Here is a 15369-nt window from a genome sequence, read left to right on the forward strand (position 1 = left end):
ACTGTCATCATTTTGAAGCAATAAGTTCTGTGTATTGTAACGGGAAAAACTGTTTCCTTTTTTCGAGCCATCACAGGTTGGAAGATATCTTTCTCAAAATTGAAACACAGTGGATAGAATCAGTAACCAGGCTGTTGAGGCGTATTGAAAGGCCGGCAATTGACTTAAAGAAACAATAAATTTTACAAAACTAATCGGACCAGACATTCTTCTTTAATTTCACCTTTCATCTTTTCCATTTTCGTGATTTTTAGCCCTTAGATGCCATTTAGAGCACGGAAAAATAAAGATCCTTGTGCCCAGGCCCAATATCCAATGCGAGGAAGGCTGGGTTACTATGAAGAATCGATCATGGCTTCAGTTAGAACTCGACCAAATATTTTGGTGACGGGAACTCCAGGAACTGGTAAAACTGTAACGGCGAGTGAGCTGGCACAAAAGGCAGGACTGAACTACATTAATGTGGGCGATTTAGCGAAAGAGAAAGACTTGTATGACGGATGGGATGACCAATATGGGTGCCATGTGCTGCATGAAGACAGGGTAGGTACACAAATGGTTAATAATGTATTATACACAAAGATTGATGAATTATTGTCTACAGGACAACAGGACAGCAATTAGTCATGCATAAACATTTTTTGATTTAGCCAGTAGAATTTTAGACCTCTGTGGGAGGACTACTAATAACTTACATAAAATAAGCACGGAAGTGATAATTTCGAACTGTTTTTCCTTGTGGGCATCCCCTCGCCCCTCTTCACTCTTTAAGATCTTGTTTATTTGCTCAGAACCACCCCCCCTCCATTAATGAATTACAAACCTTGATGATAAAAATACTTTCCTCCACCCCCCCCCCCCCCTCTCCCCACTTTCTTGAAAGTAACTAACCATAATTGTCTAGTTTATCTAATATATTTATAGCTTACTTACAGGCAGACCACTTACCCTCTCCATTCCCAAACTCTATGGCTGAAGTATCAAATCCATTATGGCTCCCTCCATTTAAGGAAATGAACTCCCTTTCCTCACCACCTAATCTCTTCACAGCTTTTTGATTATTATGTTTTTGTTTATTTACTTCAGGTGATTGATGAATTGGAGGATCAGATGAGTGAAGGCGGTAACATTGTTGATTATCATGGTTGTGACTTTTTTCCAGAGAGGTGGTTTGATATTGTATTTGTGTTACGAACAAACAACACAATACTTTATGAAAGGCTTGAAAAAAGGTAAACTTACTTCTAAAATTTATTAATGATATCAGATTTAAGCTTCTCTGACTACTATTAATTACTGTGTGCATTAGGCCTAGCATAAACCTATATATCAGGGCAGAATGATTCCATTTAAACAATTGAAGTGTTCTCCCAGTAGATTTCATCCATTTAAAAGTTCAATGTGTTTCACGTAATTTATAAAATTCCAGCAGTGTGAAGGATGTTTGCTGATGTACCTTTGCATAGTATAAAGTATTATTTGTCCTCATTATACTGTATGGACACAATCTTTGAATGCATTTTTCATTAAACATGCAGTTTAGTAGTGATGAAAACTTGTATACCACTTTTGTCACTCACTATAAGTTGATTCATTGTAAAGTAATTAACAACTGATGTGGAAGCTAAAGCAGAAGTAGAACAAGTAAATTGTTTTATAAGCTAAGGCAGATCTATAATTACATTCACCTAATTGATAGTTGGAGTCTCTCATAGCTCAGTGGTCAGAGCATTCAAGTGCTAATCAGAGGATTTTGCATTGTATGAGGTAATGCAAAGTAAAATATAGTATTTTTTCCTTTTTTTATTATTATTCCTCAGGGGCTACAAAGGGAAAAAGTTAACTGAAAATGTGGAATGTGAAATTTTTCAAACAATACTTGAAGAAGCTAGGGAAAGTTACAGAAACGAAATAGTTCATGAACTGCAAAGTGACTCTCCTGAACAACTAGAAACAAATCTTGAGCAAATAGAAGCTTGGATTCAACAGTGGTCCACTTAGCAGTAATGGATTGTTTTCAACTTAACTTATTTTTGACATTGATAATTTGTGGAAACACTAAGGTTTTAAAACATTGAAGAAGACTGAATTGAATTATGTTATTGTTAAGCATTAAAGATGCCTAAAGGGGTGCAATAAAGAAGTGTTACTTCATCGCAAGGCATTACTGGACAGGCTCAACTGTGTTGGATGATAACAAGCAATATCAAGTGCTCATCAATGCTGTAATATAATGGTCTCTTTTGGCACTCTGTGAGGAGCCAAATGTCATGGTCAGCCATCATAATGAAATGTGTTTTGTGTCAATTTTGATTTCAAACGTAGCAGAAGAGATTCTTAATAAAAGAAAATATATGCAATGAAATGTGTTGGAATGTGAGTAGTTGTGATGTTCCATTCAGCCAACACTATGTTATTAGTTAACACCACCTGATATTTTGAAATGTGATCCAGGAGGCCATAACTTCCTGTGTGAACCGATTATTTCTCTACTTCCAGTCCCTTTTTTCCTTTGAAATATAGTTAGATTATGAAATTTGTCATCAGTTCATCAGAGGAGTTTTAGGTGCCCTTCATTTAATACTTTTGGTGAATTTCTAACATTTGAAATTGGACTGTAACCTTGCTTTCTCCACCTTTGACTGTTGACTGACAATCAATTCTTGCAACTCCGTGAAGGGCTTTTGATGGGCTGGTAAACTTGTATGGGAAGTGAAAAAGAATGATAAAAGGGGAAGATATGGGGGTAAACAGAGTGAAAATTACCTAGAAATGACCCTAAGGAGAGTTTGAAATGTGTTTTCTTTTTTTTGGTTATAATTAAGCTTCAAAATTGTGGTAGCTTTGCGAGAGAAGAAAACACACAAGAATCCAGGACCACAACAATTTTATTGGTAAGATGGTGGACTCTCAAAAGCACATGGTTGCAAAGGTCACGTGACACTAACGTCACCGCCACTACATTACAAAAATAAAGTAACTAAAATTTATTTCAATATTTCGAACACAATCTAGAAATAGACGTGCTTTAAATGGGTGTAATTTATTTGGGGCTGTATAGGAGGGGAGAGGGTCTCATAAGCAGAAGTTTGCATTATTCATGGTGTTGAAGATTTCCATTCAAGGGACAGAACCTTGTGTGGCTTGGCGTTACCTTTTTAACCTTGGGCCTAGAGTCTCTTCGGTTTTACTAAAGGTTTTCCAGAGATCCGGTCTCGTTAAGTTTTAGGTATCGCTGGCTCAGCTTTACAAGCAATCCAACATGGCCGTTACTTTTCTCCGACAACGTGTGTTAAGCAATCAACAAATTTGCTGCACCTGGCGGTTTGTTCGCCGTCAACTCTGCGCTGTAGCCGTACAACAACAACATAAAGAAACTCGTCAGACTGGAGTTCCATTGATAGTCCCAAAACATGTGATCGCCAAAGCTTTCATCGTGCATCCTTCGACAACAAGTGTGTTTGAAGCCAGCTCAAAATATCAGTGGCTTACTAAAACCAAGTTGTTCGAGGGACTACCTGCTCCCTTTTCAAACGTAGACAATTTCCTGGATGATAAAGAATATGAACATCTGAGAGAAAAATTTAAGGAGTCCATCCTACAAAATCATGCTTTCCGCAAAGAAGGAATTAGTGCTAACCACAGGTTCAGACGAAGAGGAGAGGAAATGACCATGGGGTTTTTGCAAGATTTGCTTAGGTTTGGATGGTCGTTATCTGATCGACATCGTCATTTGGATGATTGTTTTCTTGATTTGAAGCCCAAGATGAGGATCCACTGGGCCAGACATCATAACTTTTACCAGTTGGACCAAGAGCCGGCATTTGTTATTCGAACAAAACAACCATCCCAACTTCTAGAGCCAAGTAAGTGAAACAACTTAACTCTTTGATTGGAACATTGACAGTATAAATCAACTCAGTTGCTGTAGTTCTGATGAGAAATTTCTTATTACACCTTATTAGTGGAGTATGAGGTCTGTGTTTGAAATACTTGTCTAAGTAAGTAATCAATATGAAAAACGGAAAAATCACAATACAACCAAACTCAAGTAAGTATGTTCAAACAGCAAAAACAAGTTTTCTGTTCTCCAAGTGTGGTTTGGTTTTGTTCAATGGTCAAGCAGTGAACTAAAGATATTTACAAAGTGCTTTCTCATAGTTTGTATCCCAAGAAGTACCACACAGTGTAAACAAGGCTTTTGTGATCTGAGAATACTATGTCTACGATATTAATTTTATTGGGCTTAATTTTAATGGCCCAACTATATTTTTATTCAGTTGTGGAGCTGTTGTGTAGTGTATTCTCTTGTTACTTTACACTGTTTCCTACTGTTACATTTCTTAATGGAAACCATGGTTTCAGAAAACTTAAATCTTTTTATGGCCTTCTGATGGTGGAATTCTTTTCCCTGACATTTTCTGCCAAATGGTATAGGCAGGTTGAGTGGCCCATTATAGTGAACTGTAGACCTAAACGCAGGTGAAGGAAAGCACTGATATCAAGCCCATGATGCCTTGTGGTTATAATTGCTATAGAAAAGATAGACTGAGATAACTTTGAAAAGAAGTTGGAAAGCAGAATTCTAAGGCAGTTCTGCCTCTTACCCTGTTTCATAGCAAAATCCTGCGGAACCCCCATTCCCAAACTTTACTTGCTGTAGACCCTCTTAAGTATGGATCATCCAATAGTTGAGAGAGACAGTCTACCTGATACAGAAGGTGGTGTCAAGAGTTAGTATCATTGGCTGTGTTAGAAGTTTCGTCACAAAAGGGGCAGCAACACTTGTTCACAACACTTTAATTCTTCCATTATATGATTACTGTGACATTGCCTGAAGTAACCTACAGTGAGATATAGATCAACTGCAGTACCCACAGAATAGATCTGCATGGATCATCACGCATTGCTCTCACTCATCTGAGGCAATAGAGCAGCTGCACTGGCCAACTCTTTCCAGTAGATGCTCTGACCACATTAGGCTTAACTCGTTTTTCTCTGTCTTCACTCATTAGTCCCTGGTTATTTTTCATTATATTTTACTAGATTTTTGATCATTCACAATTATTCTGCAAGGCAAAGTATGAGGCTATCCCTACCAAACATGAAACAGACTTTTGGGAAGAGGACCTTTCTTTTAAGTGGTGCAAAAATTTTTAACAAACTCCTTGTAAACATTTTGAAGAGTGAAAACCCTCAGATGTTCTGCCCCCAAGCAAGACATTTCTTTTTATCATGAATTTGATGTTTTATTATATTTTAGGCTCTAAAAGTGATTTTGCATTGTACTTTCTAGGCTCTTAATGTAGTTCATCAATTCTGTTGTTGTATTTGTATTAGGCTCTTTGAATGTGATAGTTTATGAAAATTATTGATGTAAATTGATTTTTAAAGGTACAGGGTCCCTATGGAGACCAGCCTTGGAGCTGAATAGGCTACCCTGTGTAAATTAAGTTTTAACTACTACTATAGACACAAGTTTATACTAAGGCATACACCACTTAAGAGAGAGTAATCCACCCTTGCTGCTTAATAACATTACAACCTTGGAAGCTGCAGTTCACCAGTGATAATCCAAGTTTGGTATGTGTAGGGGTTATGAGGTCTTATTTGATAGTTATCGTTTATCAAGCTTGGCAAATATGATTTCCAGCATTTAGGGTATGGAGTTTCATATTTACTGTAAAAATACACTTACACTTTGCCAAAACTAATCTAACTCATTTTTGTTTTCTTTACCTACAGATATAGAAAAAACATCCTTGGAAACAATCCCTGGTCCATTTGATAACTACAGCATGAATGTCTTCCGCCATCCCATCTTACATCTACAGAACAAACCAGGCTTTCAGAACAGTGCATTTTACAAATACCCCTACAATCATGTAATGTTTCTGACAAACATAAGCAAACTGACGTATGATCAGCAGCAAGCTTATGGAATCATGAGCATGTTTGGTTCTCTGGTTGCCCTGGCAATGGATTTTGGTGTTCAGATGGGTCAACACTTACAGAAGCCACTTGTTACTAAGTGTGTTATCACAGATGGAATCCAGTGCACTTTGATGTGCTATCAACTGAACACACTCTCATTTCAGGAAGACTTTGGAATCAAGAACTGTGCATGGGTTTCACACAGCATGAACCTTTTTGAGGTAACAAATGCTAAACACAAACCACTTTTATTTGAGACTTTGGATGTGGACAACAAAGTTTGTGGTTTTAATGATGAATGTTTCAAAACTGTTTTAGCTTTCCTTTGCAAGGAAACTGTGAGTCATGAACCATTTTAGAACCTTTTAGTTCCTATATTGTCTACAGAAATTTTAAAATTTGTTTCACCTTCTGGATGAACATTCAATCACATGTCAAGGTGGGCAACATTAGCCTCTATAATGTAATTCAAGTTTGTACATTAGTTTTACAATTGTATAACTAAATAATTATCTTCAAGTACTGCAGTTATTCAATAAGAACTTACTAAAAATTGCTATTTTAAAAAGCAGAGAACAAAATTTAGATGCAATGCATCTTGAAAACTGTCAGGAGGGCTGTTAAATGGTTAAAACTGTTTTACACTCAGTTGAAGATTTATATGTCAAGTCAGTGATTTTCTGTTTTCCTGTGTTATGTGTTGATTGTAAAATTGAAGGTGTTTTTCATCAAAATTTCTGCAAGATGGAGGTTACTTCAGTCTTTAAATACAAAAAGAGGTTTGAATCACTCTTCTGCCATATACTTTATCCTTAGACCCAATGATAGGTAAATATGCAGCTCTACATAGATCAGATGCAGCAGCTAATGACATGTACCCGTTAATGAGCTTTGCAGCGGAATTGTCAAACCTTTCACTTTGCATACAGTAGATAAATGAATTTAAGGTGGCATTTAAGTAGCGTTCAATGTTAATCCAGGGTTGTATTCTTGGATACAACTAATCATTTTGTTGAACCACTGTGTGAACAAATATCACCGTTAATACAAACAGATTTCTCAGAGTTCCAATAATCAAAACGAGCCCATCCAATGTGATAACTGGTATAGCAATCATCAAAGACGGTCTTCGGAACATGTGATTTGATGTACTCACATCAGTTCCGTTTGGATACTTTCTCCCACGTAGACTCATGGGTGAATTCTGTAAAGAGAAAGCATTGTGTGAAGTGAGGATATGATTCTGGGAAGCAAACTGATTGTGATGAGTCCTCCAGGCCGCACGAGAGGGACAATCACGATCTATTATATGATTGGAAATCTTCTCTTTTTAATAAATTTAAGAAGAACTTTTTTGACGTTTGCAAATGAGAATGTGTTGGGTGCTATTTTTATTCTTGGTACGAAATAACATAGTTTGTTATTGCCGGCGACTTAAACGGACTGATAGCATGAGCCCTGATCACGAGCATTACCTGTTTAATCGGAACCCAAGTGTAGCATCAAATATGGCCTACTTATTTATTTCGGTAACTTGAAATAAACCAGCAGCCGTGAACTTCTTAAAATTGAGTTTATGAAAGATGGATCAATTATCTTGACCGTAGAACAGTATTTGGCATTAAGTGAATCTTCCTGTACTGCCATGTTAGCCAAGAACCAATAATATGGACCAGGGTCAGTTTTGGTACGTGCCCGTATGAGGAGGGGGGGTCGGATATTGAGCCTGCACTTCTCTACCACTAGCCGGCCTTATCTTTAGATATCTTAAGGTTCATACTGCACAATCATTACAGGAATTGAACCATGAGTTGGAATGACGAAAAGAAGTATTAACAAGTATCAAATTTGCCCCGAACTTGGTCGACAATAAATAAATTCTAAACCTGCAAATATTTTCGGGAAACATTAACGCATTAAAAAAATCAAATGCTTTGTCAGGAAACTTCAAGTTACGCCTTTTTTAATGAAAATCCTAATTTATCACGAAAATGAAATTATGAAGAGGAAGGACGTGTTTTGTGGACAATGTTTGTAATCTAATACCACTGATACGCCACTCTTTCTCCACACAGGTGAGGCAAACTCCGCTAATTTCATTCAAACGTGACAAAAACATAAGCAAGTTTTTGGTCAGAAGTTCATTTCAAATCAGTGACCAACCTGGAACTTTAAAATGCTCTCGCTCACAATGCAAAACTTGTCCTTTCAGTCACAACGAAGAGAAAAAGTTGAGACCCAAGAGATATGATAAAGATCACTGATCACTTCACGTGCACCTTCGCCAATGTCACCTACTGCATAACTTGCACTTGTTGCAAAAAGTTATGCATTGATGAAACACGAAGACGACTAAGTGGCCGAAAACACCTTCGCGACGTAGAAAGAAATGACAAGGACGCATCCAAATCAGTCGGTAGACACTTAAATCTCCTTAACCATTCTAAGCAACATATGGCAGTTTGCGGACTTTCCCTACATCTAGGTAGTTCGGAAAGCCGTAAAACTCTAAGACAAAAATATATCACTCAAATCGGCACTCTTAATCCTCACGGTATCAACGAGCGCTTTTCATTCAATTGATTTATTCTTGTTTTCTTGTCACCATATTTCCACCAATAACGTAGCTCTATATAAACACGCACAACCCGCAATTCCTCCAATTGCTCCGACCAAGGGCTAACGCTCGAAACGTCAGATTTTAAACTCTTTACGGTGGCCAATTTACGTCATCAACTCAGTTGACAAAACTAAATTATCCTGTTATACTCTCCCATCCGATGCAGCACTACAGTTTCTTTACAGACTTACCCCCTTTATTTATGAGGCAAACTGAGCCTCGCATCTTTAAATCACAATGTGAGAAGCTTGTTAACAGATCTACGAAACTTCTCACTTCGCACAGAGTAAATTAACGGGTCTAAGGTAGCATTCAAATAGTACACTGTATTTATCCAGACTTGGAGTCTTGGGTACAACCAATCAGTTTTTCGAACCACTGAGTAGAATATCACTGAGGGAAACCAGCAAAGTGCGTACACACCCAACACAATAGCCATTGTCTTGGCTGACTTGCTCTCCCAGAGGAGTTGAGTCGGCCGCATATTATAGTTAGCCGGCGTTGAAGCTATTTTCTTTTCGTGTTTTAAGGCAACGAAGAACATGTAAAAGTATAGTATGAATGTAACCAAAAGTAGCAAGATGCAGTAGGTGTTTTGAACGTAAATGATATTTAAACCGTGGAAAATACCGGTAATTATTGCACCCGAGGTCCAAGTTAGGAAAGAACACACTGTAGCTTTTGTCTTCGTGAACAGGGACTTGTAACGAAATGGAAAAGCAATGGCTATGAAACGCTCCAATGCGATAAAAAATAAACTTGTTGAGGCAGCAGTAACAATAAACTGAGCCAGTACACGGTGCAGCAACACCAATGTCCTGTCCGCGTGACAAAGTCCCATTCTATCACACAAGTGACGTGCAATATCACCTGGAATCAGCACGGTAACGGTCAGTAAATCAACACAAGCCAAGTTCGCTATCAAGATGTTGGAAACTGTTGAGAAACGAAGCGCAACAAAAATCACTGCTAATACGAGAAGGTTTCCTAACGTCCCAAATATGGAAATGAGTCCATCAAGCGCAATAACAGCTCCACCTGTCGCATCAGTTAAGATGGTCGGTGTTTGACGACTTAAATTTAAAGTGGTGAGTTGAGTGGTGTTTTCATACATTCTCCCTAACACTCGATGTGGAGAACTGAAAAAGAGAAAAATGGAAGGCATTTTAAACACGTTATGAACCTCGTAATTCACGCATAAAGAAATATTAACAATTAGCACCATCAGAAAAAAGCATAAACTTTAAGTGGTCATTCACGGTTTTAAAAATCTTTTTTCATGCATACCATTTAAAATATAGATATTGTTACATTACATTCACCATTTATAGAACAAATCATTGGATACAAAAACGTAGCTAAAATATCATTAACTGGCTTGCTCTACCGAGGACGCCATGTAAAATCCGTGGATGGTAGCTGCTAGAGGGAGACTGGATATGTAAAAATATATATTTTTAAATAATTCTCTTAAATAATCAGTCGACGCGATGTGACGAAATCCTTAGCGGCTCAGGCTGTGAGTTCAGCCAGCGTTTGGATAGGAGAATTGCTTTCTGTTTTAAAACATTCTTAGCTGGTAGAGCATCTTATACAAATAAAAACGTCATCAACTAATGGGTTAATGACAACTGTTTCTTGTAAAAAACGTTTATTCCAATAGTAAGGCCCCAATCGCCTATCACCAGTGTTGCTATACGCAAACCAGAAAATATTGTAGATAAAGAGAGCGCTTTAGTGTTTGATTCTACCTTACTTGCTTTGGCAACTGTGAACAGTTAACCTCTGTCAGCTCCGCTTTTGAAAGTTCACTCGACTGAAATTCGTGGTGAAGTAGTTTCTCTGCCTGGAGGTAGTCAAAGAATGTAATAACAACTTGTTTTTTTTCCACATGCATTAAGTGAAACACCCACTCATTACAAGCCCGAACAATATTGTAAATTTTCACATGGTTGAATGAACTGCGCCTATATATTTGTCTCATTAAGATTCCCAGGCTATCTGTACGCCGACAATTGACACACATGTTACGAAGTTTATTGATTTGAACATATCTCTCACTCATCTCTATTGAAGATGAAAAAGATACATATATTTCAAGAAGATTGCCTTCCGCTCACCCCAAAGTCTTCGTCTGTAGGGCTTGAAAAATTTTTATGAGTGTTTGAAGGATCACTTCTTATTGTGGTAAATGAAACGGCGTAAGTAAAGTTAATTCTTATATTGCGCTCATATTTCAATACCTAACGACACTGACTGTCCGTTTTACCCAACAAACCAATCGGAACACAGAGATCAGTTGTCAATGTTCCGTCATCATTCGCTAATGTTTAGGTGCAGCTCGCCAGATGAACCTTGTCAAGACGCGGGATTGACCTGACCAAAAGGGTTGAGATTCAATCAATTTTTGTCGTGTAAACATAATCTCAAGAATAAAGGGGTAAGTTTCTAAAGAAACTGTGGTGCTGCGTCGGTGGGAGAGTATAGCAGGTAATTTAGTGTTAACAACTGGGTTGAAAACGTAAATTAGCCACCGTAAAGGGTAAAAAAGCTGACGTTTCGAGCGTTAGCCCTTCGTCAGAGCGATGGACGAAGGGCTAACGCTCGAAACGTCAGCTTTTTTACCCTTTACGGTGGCTAATTTACGTTTTCAACCCAGTTGTTAACACTAAATTACCTACCATAATCTCAAGAAGCCTTTTCAGGCTTCTTGAGATCAAAAATCTGGAACCACAACTATCCCGTCGTACTCGAGTTTGAAATAATTTTTATCACCACTATTGTCTCTCCTCTTTTGACGTATTTGGTCACCAAAAATACTGACCCGGGTCAGTCTCGAGGTAAACCACGCCAAGTTCAGCCTGGGAAAGAAAACCTCCAGGTTATTAGTGCTGTGATTCGTCCCATGTAACTGAACAAATCAACCAGGGGTCGTACAAAGAGACAAAATAAACTGAAGTGGAGAGGCCGGGTCATCTCTTCCTGCCGCGTTACCCCTGTTGACAAATTCTTAGAGGTGAAACAATTAACGGTGAAAATCTTTTCAGTAAAACTCTTTACTTTACTCTCTGAAACTCTTTTCGGCGGCAAATTTACGTTATCAACTCAGCTGATGGTACTTTGTTGACACTCAGGTTTGAATTTCTCTATTTTTCCAATGTAAAGACCGGTCTGAAAGCTCTCTCGGTCTTGTACTTTCTCTAAAGTAACAATTTTTGTCTCGCCGTGGCTATTCTTTCTTTTTCTTTATCCGCTGACATATTATTAGGTATTTGGTTGCCAGAAAGGTTGGACCAGGTCATTCTCGTAGCAAACAATACACCTGTAGAGACTGGCTCCTCGGGTTCGTGTATAAAGTACTTGTATTATTTGGCGCTCTTTATGTTGATTCAAATCTGGCTCGTGATCAGAGGCACATGAGGGCAATTTTAGAGGAAAACCAAGCTGAAAAGGAGCGCAGTAGGTATAATTTATGTCCAATTTCCTTTAATTTCGTTAAAAAGGTGAGAGATCTCTGAAACCTTTCCTGCGATGTACTTCACTCCGAAACCATTGCTGTAATGTTAATCATACAGTAAATTTCAAAAAATACTTTTGCATATATCTGAATTTAAAGATAGTTTAATTTTGAATTTAAAACTTTCTTAGCTTTATAACAAATATAATCTTTCTCCTGTCGGCTATCGTGTCATGTTCCATGCCGTGACAAGGCTCTTCGAAAACTCCGTAAAGTCATTGCATAGTCCTGGCCAGTTGTCAGCTGTAACGAATCATACAAGACTTCACCATCTTTCTCATTGTCTTCCGAAAGTTAGCGCTTCGTACGCAGTAGATGTATGGATTTAAAGAGGCATTTAAATAGTATATTATGTTAATCCAGTTCTGTATGTCGAAGTATCGTGGATCACTTGGAAAAACTACTGAGTAAAATATAAGAGCTGGGATCCATGCAGCACAAAATACACCAAGAATTATTGCCATTGTTCTCGTCGACTTTCGTTCATGTAAGAAGTTTGTATTTCTTTGCACGTTTGAAATCTGCAAGCTGGCAATCTGTCTTTCTTTTTTCAGAGCAAACAGGAAGATGTGAATGTACAAAAATATTGTCACCAACATGATGACAGTGCAGTATGCAGGCTGTATATATATAAAGTTTAGTGCCATAAAAACAGCTGATATAAATGCCCCTAACAGCCACGTAAGGGAGATAATGACGACAGCACGTCGTTTTGTCATCATAGAAGTGTACTTGAATGGATATTTAATGGATAAAATACGGTCTACAGCGATCGATAATAAACTTGAGACTGCAGCAGGCGCGATAAACTGTGAAAGTCCACGATTTGCCACAACAAACGTTTCTGGGACGTGACAAAAACCTTTCCTGCACATATATTTATAGATACCACCAGGAGAGACGACAAACAGACTTAATAAATCAATTAGGGCCAGGTTTCCAAGAAGTAGGTTAGATGGTGTTGCAAGTCGAATGTTGAAAAAAATCACCAAAAGTACCAGTAGATTACCCAGTGTACCCAAGATAATTAGTAGTCCGTTTATTGTGACGGCTGATAGAACTAAGGCCAGGTTTGGAGGCGTCACCGAAGGGCTCGCACTTGCTGTCATCGTGGTTTTCCTTTGGAAGTTTGTAAACAGAACAATGATTAATAATCACTTTAGAATACGATTATTGCTTTGGTCTTTTCGACAAATATGTTATGAATGTCATTACGTTAAAGCAAGAGTATGTGAATGGATAGCCACCAACAGGAACATAGTGATGATGTTCATCTTGGGCGGGCGGTTTTCCTCCATTGCCAAATATCGCTTCCCCCTTCCAGAGAGAGCTAAAAATAATTTTACTGATGTTCATAAAGATGAAGACGATGATGAAGTGAGTACGATAGGTTTTTTTTTTTATCTCATCACTGTACAACTTCCGATTGGGAACAAATGTTAACAACCTTATTTAGTGCTCCTTATTATGTTAAAACGCTCGTAAAATATCAGTCACCCTTAGAGCAATTCAACTGTTGAAGGATCTGGTAAATATTTATAAGTGGTTTTAGCTGTCAAAACATAATTTAGTCAATTTAGTCTCTTTGCTGACTGTTCTCCATACAGAGAAATCGTTGTCCATTTTTCTTCTTGCTGAAAGGCTTTGACAATTTGTACGAGTACTCTACGATAGAATCCTCATACAATATACTCTAAGTATACCGAAAGGAAAGAAATTATATCCCCGACAGTTTTCTTGCTTCCCGTTCATTCTTGAATCTGCTGCGTTTCGAAAATTCCACTCTGTCATAACCATACCTATTGCACATCTTTTAGAGGTTACCACTCTTTAGTGCGACATTTCACCCGGTAATTAAACTACTCGGGAAAAAATAGAATTGAAATCCTAAGGAAATGTTTGTAAATGAACCAAATTATTATCACTTAACGTTGTACTTTCAACTGTCTCACCCGTGATTTACATTTTCGTTATTCCTCATTGATAGCTTTGCAAAATTCACTTGAGAAAAATATTTACCACTTTAATAAATTAAAGGAGTTTCTACAGAAGAGTTAAGTTCGAGAACTTACCTAAGCAGGAATAAAACCACGATTAATGATCTTTTGCTCTCAGTTTCTGACAGCAATTGTAGTTCCGCAGTGAACTCAAGAAATAAAACACGCGACTCGAGTTCTAAACAGAAAACACCTAAACAAACCCAGTACAAACCGTTTATCACAATACAACCGTATGACACTGAAAATTTGTTTCCAGATGTGCTTGGCTGACGATCTTTCCTATATGCCGCTGTATACAATCTTTTGCGCAACCGCAGGCACAACAGAGCTTGATAGAGTGGGCATACGACGTTCCAACAACACGACTGGTCGACAGTTTGAACCGAACTGAGCTGTTTTACGGCAATATCGCATATAATTCCGGAAACATCATATCAGGTGGCCTTTGCGAAGCCTGTTCCATCGCTTCAACCGGGTTATATGCAGTCACTAAACTATGCATAAAAATATCCTTCTAATTACATTGGAATGTTTTAATAAGTAATGAAGTTCATGTGTGTGCGTGTAAAGGAAATACGCTTGATATATTAGCCTTTTCCAGCGTATCCTTCACGTTTTATTACCGGTTTAGGATGAAATATTTTCCAGAAGTGATGCTATTCAGAATTGACAATGAAATAAGTTCTTGTCAACTCATGCCAGTTTATTTTGGTCTACCACAATTCATGACCTTTATCACGTGAACTATTTTGGTTCACAATTAGCACTGCCAAATGTTTCCCTTGTTGATTTTTAGGAGGTTTGCTATATTGCTATGCTATTTCTTCCTCGCACGATAACGTTTCACCATCAGAGTGGATCATGGCTTGTTGACTTTCAGGAGCCAGTTTAGAATATTTATCTTTATGTGTGTTTCAGTGAAAGCAGTGAGGGATACAAGGTCAAAGCTTATGACTAAGAGGCGTCAAGAAACGAAAGCAACCGCTAACCAAACAAATATGTTACATAACGTAATCGACGCAAAAATAGGCATATTGTCAGTTATTTAAATTGATATCAGACCAACAATACCCGTGAACAATATAATTGCGTGGTTGTGGCCTACCACCTTTTGAAGAATCAACTGCTGTTACTGATTTAAACACCGTGTAATGCATGAGGTATTAAAATGACCACTCGTTTGTATCAATGAAATCTAACAAAGCAGGCCTTCACGTAATCGTCGGGATAACACACCCGACAAATAAAATAAAACAAAATGACATTTTAAACATAGAATTAGCAATAAGATCGCAAAA

The 15369-nt window shown here is 37.9% G+C and overlaps 4 protein-coding genes across 4 annotated transcripts; 2 read left to right on the top strand and 2 right to left on the bottom strand.

Moving 5' to 3' along the window:
• Nucleotides 1-304: 304 nt before the first annotated feature.
• Nucleotides 305-2365, top strand: LOC113682322 (adenylate kinase isoenzyme 6). Its single transcript, XM_027199486.2, has 3 exons — nucleotides 305-543; nucleotides 1087-1232; nucleotides 1821-2365. Exons 1-3 carry the CDS (start codon nucleotides 316-318, stop codon nucleotides 1999-2001), a joined length of 555 nt encoding a protein of 184 aa, XP_027055287.2. The 5' UTR covers nucleotides 305-315; the 3' UTR covers nucleotides 2002-2365.
• A 624-nt stretch (nucleotides 2366-2989) lies between these two features.
• Nucleotides 2990-7305, top strand: LOC113682316 (large ribosomal subunit protein mL37). Its single transcript, XM_027199480.2, has 2 exons — nucleotides 2990-3866; nucleotides 5746-7305. Exons 1-2 carry the CDS (start codon nucleotides 3263-3265, stop codon nucleotides 6291-6293), a joined length of 1152 nt encoding a protein of 383 aa, XP_027055281.2. The 5' UTR covers nucleotides 2990-3262; the 3' UTR covers nucleotides 6294-7305.
• Nucleotides 7306-8508: 1203 nt separating this feature from the next.
• On the bottom strand, nucleotides 8509-10698 carry LOC149046352 (trace amine-associated receptor 13c-like). The gene is made up of 2 exons (XM_089203018.1): nucleotides 10306-10698; nucleotides 8509-9693 (listed from the first exon to the last, which is right to left on the bottom strand). Exons 1-2 carry the CDS (start codon nucleotides 10617-10619, stop codon nucleotides 8787-8789), a joined length of 1221 nt encoding a protein of 406 aa, XP_089059144.1. The 5' UTR covers nucleotides 10620-10698; the 3' UTR covers nucleotides 8509-8786.
• A 1459-nt stretch (nucleotides 10699-12157) lies between these two features.
• LOC113682285 (trace amine-associated receptor 13c-like) lies at nucleotides 12158-14504 on the bottom strand. The gene is made up of 2 exons (XM_027199442.2): nucleotides 14144-14504; nucleotides 12158-13190 (listed from the first exon to the last, which is right to left on the bottom strand). Exon 2 carries the CDS (start codon nucleotides 13178-13180, stop codon nucleotides 12311-12313), a length of 870 nt encoding a protein of 289 aa, XP_027055243.2. The 5' UTR covers nucleotides 13181-13190; nucleotides 14144-14504; the 3' UTR covers nucleotides 12158-12310.
• Nucleotides 14505-15369: the final 865 nt, after the last annotated feature.

Source organism: Pocillopora damicornis, chromosome 4 (genome assembly GCF_964200805.1).
Source record: "Pocillopora damicornis chromosome 4, jaPocDami1.2, whole genome shotgun sequence".
Classification (NCBI taxonomy): domain Eukaryota; kingdom Metazoa; phylum Cnidaria; class Anthozoa; order Scleractinia; family Pocilloporidae; genus Pocillopora; species Pocillopora damicornis.